Below are 13367 nucleotides of genomic sequence, written 5' to 3' on the forward strand. Positions count from 1 at the left end.
CACTAAGGCAGACAGACATAGACAGACAGACGGACAGAGATACAGACACACTGACAGACAGACAAGCACAAAGACACACACCAACAGCCAGGCAGGGCAATACGACAGACTGAAACAGGGAACCAAAAACACAGACATACCTCCCTCCATACACTGACAGTTCAACACACAGACAGACAGGCAGAAAAGGAGACAGGCAGTGGGGATGATTTTCGTATTAACAGACAGACAACCATGCAAAAAGATAGACAGCCACTGACACAGGGAACCAAAAACACACATACCTCCCTCCATACACTGACAGCTCAACACACAGACAGACAGGCAGAAAAGGAGACAGGCAGTGGGGATGATTTTCGTATTAACAGACAGACAATCATGCAAAAAGATAGATACAGACATGCACTCGTATACAGATAACTCAACACGGATTTAGACAGACAGTAGGTAAGATTCTCGAGTTAACAGACAAACAGGCAAACAGATTAAACAGTCGGATACATAATGAAAGAGACGGGTAGTTAACAGACAAACAGGATCGGTATTCTCAGACACTTCCGACTCCCACATCGATTTCCAAAGACCAGAAAGATCAATTAGGTCCTCATGAATGTTTCTTCAGGTTCATGGTACAGAAGGAGGGTCACACTACCACCTGGGCAACTAAGATAATCCTGGAAATGCCTCAAACTCCCACGAAAGTCTTGTTCAATGTGTATAATTGAGCGCCGAGAGGGTTGAGAATTCAGGCCCAGGCAAACAGATTAGACAGTTAGAAACACAAAGACAGATAGGTCAATACGGAAACAGACAGACAGGTAGGCAGAGAGACAGGTAGTGGGGGTGAGTGGCAGGTTAGCTTCCTTTATGAGTTTCACAAAGAGATATTCAAATTCTCTCAAGACGTTGACAAAAGTTTTCCTATTTAACCTCCACTTCCAGTCTCTTCTTTTATGCGCTTCGTAATCTCTCAGTCTCATCTCTCTTCGTTCATTAAGTCCTCCTCCGCACGTCCTTAAATATCTTTATTACAAGGTCAAGAAGGTTTTTTTCATATTGTAATTGGAGAGGCAGATGTGGTGGTGAGTGAGGGTGACAGAAGTAGTAGTATTAGTATTAGTAGTAGTAGTAGTAGTGGGTGCGGGTGTGGTGAGCCCAAAAACCTATCATAGACTAGGTTCGAGTCCCCACCGAAACACGCTGATTTTTCAAGTCATCGCTGAGTGACGGAAGATTACCCACATGCTGTCCGGATCTTCAATCAACCCTAACTTCATCGACTTGGTCAAGAGGAGCACCGGGGGGCAGCATGGGTCAAACAAGAGTCATACATCACGGCAGCCAGTATAAATTGAATTAGCCTGTGCTACTAATGGGCTGGGACCGTGCTTAAGTCCCCTCAAGTAAATCTACCGGCGCTACAGGCAGCACAAAAAAGTAGTAGTAGTAGTAGTAGTAGTAGTAGTAGTAGTAGTAGTAGTAGTAATAGCAATAAGAGGAGGAGGAGGAGGAGGAAGAGGAAGGGAAGGGACGGTTTTACTAAAGTTGGGGGGAGGTGGGGAAGAGAAGAGGAGGAGGAATAAAAGGAGACTCGAGGTGAGGAGGTGGAGGAGGAGTAATAATAATAAAAGTAATAATGATAATAATGAAAATAATAACTATATTGCTGACTATTGCGCAGCAGAAAAAAAGCGAAAATGGATGTATGCGTGTGGGTGCAGGCCGTCGAGTGCTTGGGGTTCATATATAATCAACGCTTCCCTTTGGCGCAGAGGAACAAGCAACTTTAATTTCCAGCAAGCAAAGGTATTGGAAAAAAAATCTCTTGTTTCTCATTTTTACGAGGAAAACGGCGGTAGTGAGCGTATGTTCCCCTTTCTCTCTTCTCTTTTTTACATATAAAGACGTTTTTTGCCATAGCTGAACTGCCATCTTCGCAACATCTTAACATGCAGAACTTGGCCGTGGTTGACCCATCTTTTTATTTTTTCTTCTTAACGCTTGGTATTCCAACGTTGGCGCGTCTCCAGGTGTGTAAATCAGAGCAGGGAAGGAGGCGGGGGCGGTGGAGGCGGCGGGGGCGTTAGTATGCACGTCTGCCGCAGCGCAGGGCGGGAGGCGGGCGGGAACACGGGAGCTGGACCGGAGCGTAAGAGAGCTCGTTAAAATTCCTCCCGGCCTTGCGAGTTAGAGGTCGTTACAAATCCGTGAAAAATCGGTGTTTGTTGGCTCTATTATTATGGTTGTTGTTGGTGTTATTATTATTATTTATTATTATTGTTATTATTATTATTATTATTATTATTATTATTATTATTATTATTATTATTATTATTATTATTATTATTATTATTATTATTATTATTATTATTATTATTATCATTATCATTATCATTATCATTATTATTATTATTATTATTATTATTATTATTATTATTATTATTATTATTATTATTATTATTATTATTATTATTATTATTATTATTATTATTATTATTATTATTATTATTATTATTATTATTATCAATATCATTATCAGTGAGGTATAGCGTTGTTGTTGTTGTTGTTGTTGTTGTTGTTGTTGTTGTTGTTGTCTTTGTTTTCGTCGTTGTCGCTCATCTCTCGTTCCACCTTGATGAGGATGATCGAGGGACAAGAAACTAACGCCGAGGAGAGAAGATGAGAGAATGTAATTTTTTTTTTTTGGTCAGTTTTCTTGATACGTAACAACCTTTTTCCTTTTTTCCCTCTCAATCTGCGGCTGTTAATGACTCAATCCTCCCTTTATTTTTTTTATCTTTTCCTATTTTTCTTCCTCTTTTCGTTTCCGCCTTTTCAATCTCATTTTTCTTTCCAATTTTGTCGCTGTTTTCCTTCCTTTACATCATCTTTATTCCCATTACCGTCTCTTCCTAACCCTCTTCTTCTACATTATCTCCGTCTACGCGTGTCCTTGCCTATCACATCCCCCTATCTCTACTCTCTTCTTTCCCTCTCCACTCCCTCTCCTCCTTCCCCTTTGATGTCCCGTCCCATGGCTCTTCAATCAGCTAATGGAGACAAATCTACCGTTAATAGGTACTTGAGTAGATGGGAACTGTGGTTGGGACTCGGTGGTGGAGAGGAGGGAGGGAGGCAACTGGATGAACAGGGAGTGAAGGAGAGGAGGAGGAAAGAGGTGCACGGGCCAGGGAGAAAATTGGACGAGGGAGTGGTGGAAGACTTAACCTCATCATCATCATAGTCATAAGAGCCATTCACTGTCATCATTATCATTATCGAGTATCAAGACCCGAAATCCACACGAAATCGACCTCTCTTCTGGTCTATAGTTTTTTTCTCGTTTTTCTTTTTTCTTTTTAAGTGGCGTCTAGCGAGCTTTTTTGTTGTTTTTGCTTTTTGCCCTTGAGTTGCCTTATTTCTCGACAGTAATGTTAAAAGGAAAAAAAAACCAATAATGTACAGATATTATTTTGCATTTATTGCTATAACTCACTTGGCCCGCCTCCATTAAATTAATATTCACCATCAAAATAACGAGGCGAAATTCCACCATTCATGTTCACTAATAAGTCGCGTGCATGTTGGTGTTATTGTTTATCGTTACCACTCCAAATTAATTATCGCCGTCAAAATAACGAGGGAAAGCCGTGTCTATTGAAGGGTATTTTGATCTCTTTGTATTTATTTGTGTTCAGTGATGCGGGCGTTCATTTACACGTGAATATATCGAAATTAAGTCACCCAACCTTTTCTGTCACGACAAGGTTCATTTATAGACTATTCCAGACATAACACACCCACCCACACACACACACACACACACACACACACGCACACGCGCACACAAACACACAGACAGGCAGGCAACTCATTTTCCTCCCTTGAAACATGAGTCTTAGGCGGGAGTACGTAAGTCTTGGATCTCCTCATAGCGAAAGATAAACGGCTCAGGGATCAACATGGGGTCGGAGGATAAGAGGAAATTGGAAGGGTGGAGGAGGGCAAGGAGCGAGGGAAATCGGGTTCCGTGCGATAGACAAGGAAAACACGAAAATGAGAATAACACACACACACACACACACACACACACACACACACACACACACACACACACACACACACACACACACACACACACACACACACACACACACACACAGGAAGAACGAAAACTAGAAAGAAAAGAAAGAAAAAAAGAAAGATAAAAAAGAAAGGGGAAGAAAACAAAGGAGGAAAAAGTTGAAGTAAGGAAGAAAAGAAAGGGAGAAAAGAAAGAAAGAAAGAAAAAGAGGAAGATAACAAAGGAAGCAAGAAAGAAAAAGAAAGGAAGGAAAAAATAAAAAAAGAAATGAGAGAAAATGAAATGAAGAAAGAAGAAGAAAGGAAGAAAGAAAGATAAACAAAGGAGGAAATAAATGAATAAATATATAATTCCACAACATTAACATCTCACGCCTCTAAGCTAACGTTCCTCGATGCCTCCGCTCGCATGGCTTCACATCAAATATGAAGCCTCAAAACGCACCCTCGAACCCAACTCCCATCAGCCAGTGTTTACCCCGCAAGGCTGTGCTCCGCCTGGGTTATTGAACCGGGCTCACCGGCCACTCTGTCCCCGGGTAAGCAAATGCAAAGGAGGATTAGGAACAGAAAGGAGGCATTGTATCCGTCCGTCCCCATGGCAGCCACGGAGAGTCTTGAGATGCCTTCTTTGAGATAAATAGAAGATTGGGAAATAGAATAAAGGGAGGAGGAACAGAGGGTTAAAAGGGACAAGGAAAAAGGAATGGTGAGGAAGAGAGGGACTGAACCAAGGGGATAAGCTTCTTAACGTCTCAGGTGAATGGTTGCGGCGCCATGATTACATAACCCAAAAAATCAATCAACCAGGTGAATGGAAAGGAAAGGAAAACTGTAAAAACTAATACATGAAGGGAAGTGGCGAAGAGGATAGGTGTGTTGATGGAAAGGGAAAGGACTCCTAAACTAGGTCAATTTCCATGTCCTATCTTCTTTGTCCCCACGCACACCTAGTCACGAACCCATCAGTCAATGAACTTCGGCCAAGTGACAGGTGGTTGTAGACCCAGACGACCGACCAACGTGAAGGACGAGTAAGATTTTTCTTTTTACACTTGGCTTCTAACGCAGGTAGGTTTTCTTGATGAGGCCTGCTGGCCGGCCCCAGCCCGTTAGTAGCGCAGGCAACTGTTTTACAGTGGCGCCACTCATGCTTGGCGCATGCTGACCACCGGAGCTCCACATGATCCTCTCGAGAGTTTCTTTAGAGTTTGGGTTGATAAGTGGTTATCAGGACAGCATGTGGGTTGTCTAAGGTCACTCGATGATGACTGAAAACTGTCAGCTTGTAGCGGTGAGCTCGGAGAACGACGTAAAGTGTTGTCTGTAAAATTTAACTAAACTTCTTTCATAACTGAAATTATACTTAATTAACGTTTAACGTATCGTTGCATTTTTTTTTTGTTGGAGCAAGCGTTTTAAATGTGATCTGAAAACACACAGCGTTTTAAAGGTGATCTGAAATCACCCATACATAGTGAACTAGGTGATTGGTCTTTACAATTGGTCACAATCGTCTTTATCCTCTCAGTTATCAAAGCTCATCAGTTTATTGGTCAAAGAAATTAAGAAAGTTTTGAAATGTAATTGAAAATGTCTTGGATATAATGGGATGACAACCTGAGAGTTATAGAAATATGAATAGAGTGAGGAAGAGAACGACAGAGAAGAGGAGAAAACGAAAGAACAGGAAGAGGAAGCGAAGAAGAAAGAGAAGGAAACGAAATATAAACCAGGCGAGAAGGTGGAAGCAGATAAAGACCAGTAGTAGGAGGAGGAGAAAGAGGACAGAGAGGAAGAGGACGACAAATAAGAATAAATAACAGAAAACATGAGAAGGAAAGGAAAGAGGAAACGAAACCAGAACTAGAGGAGGAGAAAGATAACGAGGACGACAAATAACAGAATAAATAAAAGAAAACATGAGGAGGAAAGGAAATAGGAAACGAAACCAGAACTGGATGAAGAGGAGGAGGAAGAGAAGGAGGACACAGTAAGCAAACGGTGAATGCAGCATGAAGGAGGAGGATGCCTCTGAGCCCTGGAGGCGCTCTCGCAGAATCGCCAATGAAAGAGACAGACAGACAGACGAACGGACGGAGAGACGGTTAGACGGATGGGCACTCCCTCGTCACCCCCCGTCCATCTCCTTCATCATTCTTGCTATTTGTCTAGTTCTAATTGGTTCCGTGCCTTGGGAAACGCATCGTGGGAAGTTTTCTTATTGGGGGTGACGTGTGGTGGCGACAGTCAGGAGTGATGGCAGGGTTTGGTGTGGTCTTGGTGGTGGTGTTGGTGGTGGTGGTCGTGGTGGTGGTGGTGGTGGGGGTGGGGATATACTCTGCTCACGGCAACATAAAAAATAAACTAGTTCCACCCACGTCAGCCCGGCAACCACTTATAAGATCTCACTTTTCCCAGCATCCCTCACTCACAGACCAAGAGTTAGTGACAGGGCGTGGCTTCCTTCCAAATTAACCAATGATACATGCTTAATAAGGAAGTGGGAGGGGCTTATTCTCGGAGCTAACGTGAACAGAGTATAGTGCGTTGGTCCTCATTTTGGTGGTACTCGGTTGGTACCTGTAGTTCTCATGGTGACTGGCAACAAAGGTGGCATAGGTGATATTGAGGGTGCTGGCAATAATGGCGTGGATAGTGATATGGTTTGGTGATCTTCCTGGTGGTGGTTGTTCATTGCTGCTAGTGGTGATAATGATGATTTTGGGGGACGGTGACTGCAGTGGAAGAAAGGTGCTGGTGTTGGTGTTGCTGGTGGTGGTAGTGCATAGGGCTGGTGTTACTGGTATCATGGAGGCAAACGAGAATAACTAAATTAAAAAAAGACCCCAACTTCTCAGACAAAAATGGATGTCAGTGCGTGCATCAGACATCACCACACCTGACAGCCGTACTTTGCTACATGGCGTGTGAAAAGTGGTTTGCATTCTTTTTATTTATAGCTTAATGTTGCTTCCAGAATACTAATAACATGACACATTCGTCTCGCCATGAACCCGAATAACTCTTCATCAATTTTCATGTCATTAATGAGAGTAAAATTCTACCAGGAAGATAATCTTAACCTGAGTGTTTGGTAAGACTTCCCCGAGGCAGCTTCAGGTATATTGACCTCTGTCTGAGAGTCATGGATCTGTGCACTGATGATTAATTCCTTTTCATAAAATCTGCGTTAATATATTTCAAATGGTAAGGCCACTCACTGAGGAGGCACTCTTAGACTCACGATTCATTTCACAACATGATGAGATCCTTCCCGCTTTAAACTGTTTAATCTTGCCTTTATTTGTCCCTCTTTGATATTAATGCACATGCCAATAATGCCACGACATTGTTATCCATACATTCAGACGTAATATCATTATCGTTTGTCACCTGTAGAAAAATACTGAATATTGCTTTCAGAGTTTGCCCTTGACCGAGGCTCACGTCAGAGGTATTTGGTAATATCAATTTCACTCAGGCCTTGAATGCCTGAGGGATTTTTCATTCAAGTTCAGCAGGAAAATGGGAAATATTTTAAGAAACGTAAAATTTTACTATCGCCACTACGCATACGCCAAAGCATTAAAAATGTATAGTATCTCTTGTCATCGCGCTGTGCCCAGCATTTTGTTATATTTCCCTATGAATTCGAAGCAGAATATTGCGACAGACTAACACTGACCCGTGAAGCGAAAGTCGGTACACTGCAGGCTGAAGGCAGCCTGGGACTCGGAGCGGCCTGAAGCTACAAGGCTCGGGTAATCCCTGCACCTCACACTCTCCACAGGTTTACAATTACACTAAGTGAAAGAAAAGATAAATCTCCATATTCCTTGCGTTTGTATATCTTTATCAAAAGTAGAGCTGACGTCCCTGGAGCAAATTATGAGGAGAGCTGCCCCATGTGAAGACTTGGTGACTCCCCTGGATCTGTGTGCACCGTGTACTGGCCGGAGGGGGGCGAGGCCTGCGGGTGTGGTGGTGCAGTGTTCGTTTGATGTGATGATGCGACGGGATGGTGGGTTGTGTAATTCAGTAGTGTGGGGTGACGTGGTGTAGGGGTGGGGAAGAGGGGGTAGTACTGATGATGATGATGGTGGTAGTAGTGGTGGTGGTGGGGGTGGAAGTGGTGGTGGTGGTGGTGGTGGAACGCAATCAAGATATGAGAAACCAATTTTCAGGAAAATAATCAAAATATATTGAGTTGGGGAGACGTTATTATCAATTTATGCTGAGAGAGAGAGAGAGAGAGAGAGAGAGAGAGAGAGAGAGAGAGAGAGAGAGAGAGAGAGAGAGAGAGAGAGAGAGAGAGAGAGAGAGAGAGAGAGAGAGAGAGAGAGAGAGAGAGAGAGAGAGAGAGAGAGAGTAATGTCGGAAACCTGAAACTTTTACATTATTATTATTATTATTATTATTATTATTATTATTATTATTATTATTATTATTATTATTATTATTATTATTATTATTATTATTATTATTATTATTATTATTATATATATATATATATATATATATATATATATATATATATATATATATATATATATATATATATATATATATATATATATATTATTATATTAGTAGTAGCAGTATTATTATTATTATTAGTAGTAGTAGTAGTAGTAGTTGTAGTTGTAATTGTAGTAGTTCCTTCTGTTCTAGATATAGCATGACCGCCATCATCTAATCTTTTTCAATGGCAATACATTTATTTTTCGTTTCTTTCGCAGAGTCCAACATTCCAGTGGTTGGCAACGTCTTCAGTTTCGTATCGACCAAGTATCCGGACGAGTGGTTTTGGAGGATGATTAAGGTAAGTCCTTCTCATCCGCCTCCTCCTGCTCTTATTTCTCCTCCTCTTCGTCCTCGTCTTACTCTTCCTTCTCCGTTGCCTCTTCTTCCTCCTCATCTCCTTCCTCCTCTTCCCTCGGTCGCTTGCTCAGTGGATTACCATGTTAAAGGCGCAGTTATTTGGTGTAACCCATAAAGGCGTTTTCTCCGATAAATTGTAAGATATAGTCACTTACCTGCTGTCTCATAACTCTTCCTTCTGCCTCGCCTTTTCCTCGCCCTCCTCCTCAATCCCGTCATCCGTCTCCCCCACTGTCTCCCCATGCGTTGTGGAGTCTCCATATGTGTGTCAGTTGATGATACAGATATTTGGTGCATGATGAAATTTTCTTTGGTGAGTTGAACGATGCTGAGTTACCTTGTGTCTCGCTGTCTCTTCATTTCCATTATCCCTCTTTTTCATACGTTTCCTTGTCCTTATTTCCATCACTAGCTGAAGATACAGATATTTCGTGTACAGGATGATGAAGTTTTCTATGGTAAACTGAGCGATACTGCGGTAACTTGTGCATTATAAAAGAGGTTAAAGAGGCAGCCACGAAGCTCAAAGGCCCAGGAGACGGATACGAACCCTGGGCCGGTAAAGTTCATGGTGCACACTCGCCCAACCTTCCCCTTTACCTTTTACATTTATAGATTAGAATTGAATCGCAGGTAATTTCCAGCAGGAGCTCGTCGCCTCCCTAATTATCACGCGCGGAAACTTTTCGCGGATTGAAAGACGCGGATAAAAGTGCGAAACGTGAGCGGAAACCAGAGGAAAAGCTGTGCTTCTCGGAGGAACTTTTTTATCCTTACTGATTCTGAGGTTTATCTTGAGGGAGTTTTTTCTTGCTACGGATTCTTATTACTTCTTACTTATTTCTACTTCTGATTCTTATTACTTCTTATTACTTCTAACTTCTTACTGATTCTGATTTTTCTTCTTAATGATTCTGAGGTTCATTTTGGGAAGCTTTTTCTTCTCCCTGATTCCGTCCTCCGTCCTTCTCTCCCTATCTCAGTCTCCTTCTCTCCCCTTCATTCCTCTATTCCTCTCATCGTACCTCTTTTCTCCTCTCCCTCTCTTCCTCACCATCCCTCTTTCCTTCTCTCCATTGCTTTCTCCCTCTCTTTTCTCTTCATCCCTCCTTTTTCTTCTGTCCCCTTTCCTATCTACAGCCTCTCCCTCTCTTCTTTCTTTTCACCTCTCTTTTCCTCTCCTGTCCTCTCCCTTTGCCACAGCCTCGCCTCTACCTCTCCTCTTCCTCTCCATCGCTCTTTTCCTCTCTCTTTCCGTCCCCTTCCCTTGCCACAGCCTCCTGAGCACAGCGGCGTTCATCTCCCAACAGGTCATAATGTGGTTGATAGCGATACTCTGCGGGATGCTGGTGGGGAAGGTGTTGATCCATGGCCTTATCTTCAAGAGGATGCTGCGACTCAAGATGTTCCGGGATGAGCAGGTGAGTGTGGGAGGTGCAGGGAAGGTGAGGAGGGGAGATTGGGAAGAGCTTATGTAGGTAGAAGCAAAGGTTGAATGCAAGTTTTTATAGTAATAGTAGTAGCAGTAGCAGTAATAGCAGCAGTAATAACAGTAATAGACTTGGTAATATTCCTGGTGTCTGCTGTATCAAATTCATTCCGTATTCATGTGAGTGCTATCAAGAACTCTGTATAATTTAGACCCACTCCACTATTGAATTAAACGTCACGAATATCCGATGCATTCATTCATTATTAGTCACACTCAGCTGAATGTTTTAATAGAATCACTGAAGTATGCAGCGAAAAACATGACTACACGAAGTAAACGAATAGAAACTCAGCTGGTGTTAGAGAGAGAGAGAGAGAGAGAGAGAGAGAGAGAGAGAGAGAGAGAGAGAGAGAGAGAGAGAGAGAGACAGAGAGACAGAGACAGATAGACAGACAGAGAGAGAGAGAAGGGGATTGGAAAGAAGCGAGTTTGTGGTAGGTAAGAAATAGCCGTAATAATCTTAGTCCTGCCTCCCGTTTTCTTCGTTCCCAGGGCTCGTGGATGACCATGTTCCTGACCGTGATCGTGTCCCTGTACATGTTCTCCTACGTGTACAACCTGATCCTCATTCTGGGCCACAAGGAGTCCTGCAGGTGGCAAATTGGCTCCGACATGGATGTGACCAACGAGAGGTGAGTGTTACGAAGGGCGGGAGGAGGTCGATGGGAAAAAAGAAAGGAATGAAAGGAAAGGCAATGATGGGGTTATTGGTATGCTGAGGTAGAGATTGGTGTTAGTGAGTTATGTGTTGGGAGAGGAGAACAAGGAAAGGGAGGATAGAATTGGGTGTTAGAGTAGACTTTAGGAAATTGTCGAAGGAAAAAATGGAAGGAAGGTAAGGTGATGATAAGGTTATAATTATGTTTAGATACGGACGGGTGATCCGTAATGATGTGTTGGGAGAAGAGAAGAAGGAAAAGGAGGATAGAATTGGGTGTTAGAGTAGACGCTAGGAAGTAGTCGATAGAAAAATGAAGGAATGAAAGAAAATGTGATGTAAGGTTTTAATCAAGGTAGGGATGGATGATAGGGAGTATTGTGTTGGAGGAAGAAAGAAAGGGAGGGTAGAATTGAGTGTTGTGTAGACGCTGGGAGGCAGTCGAAAGAAAAAAGAAAGGAATAAAAGGAAAGGTGGTGATGATAAGTTTATAATTGTTAAGATAAGGATGATTATCAGGAAGAGAAGAGGGAAAATGAAGATAGAATTGGGTGTTACATTCGACGTTAGAAAATAGGCGGAAGAAAAAGGGAAAGAAAAGTGATGATGATAGGGTTATAAATGTCAAGGTAAGGATGGGTAAAAAAAAAGTAATGTATTGTAGGAAAAGAAGAATGAGAGGATAGATTTGGGTGTAAGAGTAGACGCTAGGAAGAAGTAGAAAAAGGAAGGAAAGGAAGGAGAGGCAAGGACGATAAGGTTATATACGCTAAAGTAGAGATTAGTGATAGGGAGTCATATGTTGGAGGAAGAGGAGAAGGGAAAGGAAGATAAAATTGGATGTTAGATTAAACGCTAGGAAGAAGTATATGCATGAGGAAAGGATAACAGGGAATAAGAATAAGGAGAAAAGGAGACATGATGAAAGAATGCATCGTTTCAGAGGGGAGAGGAGAGTTTGTACAAATGAAAAGGAGAAAGGATGAAAGGGTATTGGGGAAGGGCGGAAGGAAGGATACAAGTGAAGGGGAGGAAGAATGGAAAGTTAAGTAAAGGAATATAAAGAGCATGCAGTGATAAAAGGTTGAGAGAATGAAAGAGAAGTGAAGGAGAGCGACATTGAATTGAGGAGGTGGAAGAGAAGAGAGGGAGAGCGGCATAAAGAGAGAAAGAGTAAGAGGGAGGAGACATAAAGGAAAAGCTAGTAGGAGAAAAAGGAGGAAGGATGCGTGAGATGCCAAGAGATAGGAAGCTGAGTTACCTTGGCAGGGAGATAAGGGAGAGGAGGAAGGGAGAGCCGTCAAAATGGAGGGATAAAGGAACGACGGGAGAAGAGGAGAGAAAAGGGCGGAGGAGAGTTGTTCTTCTTCACAAAAGGAAACAAACTGAGGGCCACAGGGTAAATAAAGGAATAAAACCCTTCTTTGTGCCGTTCGAAATGAAGATAAAAAGAGTATGAAAAGGAGTGAAACGGAGGGAATGCATGTGAAAAGGAGAAAGAAAAAAATATATAAAAAAGAATAGGAACGGAACTGAAGAAAAAAAAAGCCGAAAGATAGAAAGTTCAGCTGAATAAAAGAGGAAAAGGAAAAATGGGAAGATGAGGACTAAGAAAATATCAGGAAGAAGACAGGTGGAGTGGGGATGTAAAAGTGGAAGTGAAGGTAAGAGAGAATGAATAAGAGGAAGAGAAAATAAACAACGGAAGGTGAAGTCAAAGAGGATAGGATGGGGATGGAGACAAGGAGGTTAGTTGAGCGAAGAGGCGGCGGACGACACAGCGATAAGATAACAAGAAAAATAATACATATGAAGCAGGAAGGTGGAGGGAAGACAGACAGTTGTAGGCGAGGAGGTAAGAGGATGCGTAGACAATATTGGTGAATGTTAAAGACAGAGAAAAAGAAAACAGTTATGAAGAAAGATGAAAATGTGAAAGGGAAATAATAAGAAACAGACAATCTTCATAAATGTTAGTGACAGAAAGGAAGAAGTCAACAGTGAAGAAAGTGAAGGCTGAAGGTGAAATTTAGGCAGATAATCTTAAGAAATGTTAGTGACAGAAAGGAAGAAAACAGTAATGAGGAGAGTGGTCTAAAAGGGAGGAGGAAGTGAAAGACGTAGACAAACTTGATAAATGTAAAAGTGATAGAGGAAGGAAGCAATAATGAAAAAGTGAGGAGGAAATTGAAGACGTTAACAATCTTGATGAATATTAAAGAAACACAGAAGGAAAACAATGATGAAAAA

General features: G+C 42.0%; 1 protein-coding gene across 4 annotated transcripts in view; it reads left to right on the forward strand.

The window, feature by feature from the left end:
* The window catches only part of LOC126983889 (transmembrane protein 117-like), a 104535-nt gene that overhangs the window by 68317 nt on the left and 22851 nt on the right, over nt 1–13367 (forward strand). For all 4 annotated transcript variants that reach the window (XM_050837058.1, XM_050837060.1, XM_050837061.1 and 1 more), the window contains exons 3-5: nt 8826–8908; nt 10278–10388; nt 10952–11091. In XM_050837058.1, the coding sequence (XP_050693015.1) occupies nt 8826–8908; nt 10278–10388; nt 10952–11091 (334 nt within the window). The remainder of the gene's footprint in view (nt 1–8825; nt 8909–10277; nt 10389–10951; nt 11092–13367) is intronic.

Source organism: Eriocheir sinensis, chromosome 55 (genome assembly GCF_024679095.1).
Source record: "Eriocheir sinensis breed Jianghai 21 chromosome 55, ASM2467909v1, whole genome shotgun sequence".
Classification (NCBI taxonomy): domain Eukaryota; kingdom Metazoa; phylum Arthropoda; class Malacostraca; order Decapoda; family Varunidae; genus Eriocheir; species Eriocheir sinensis.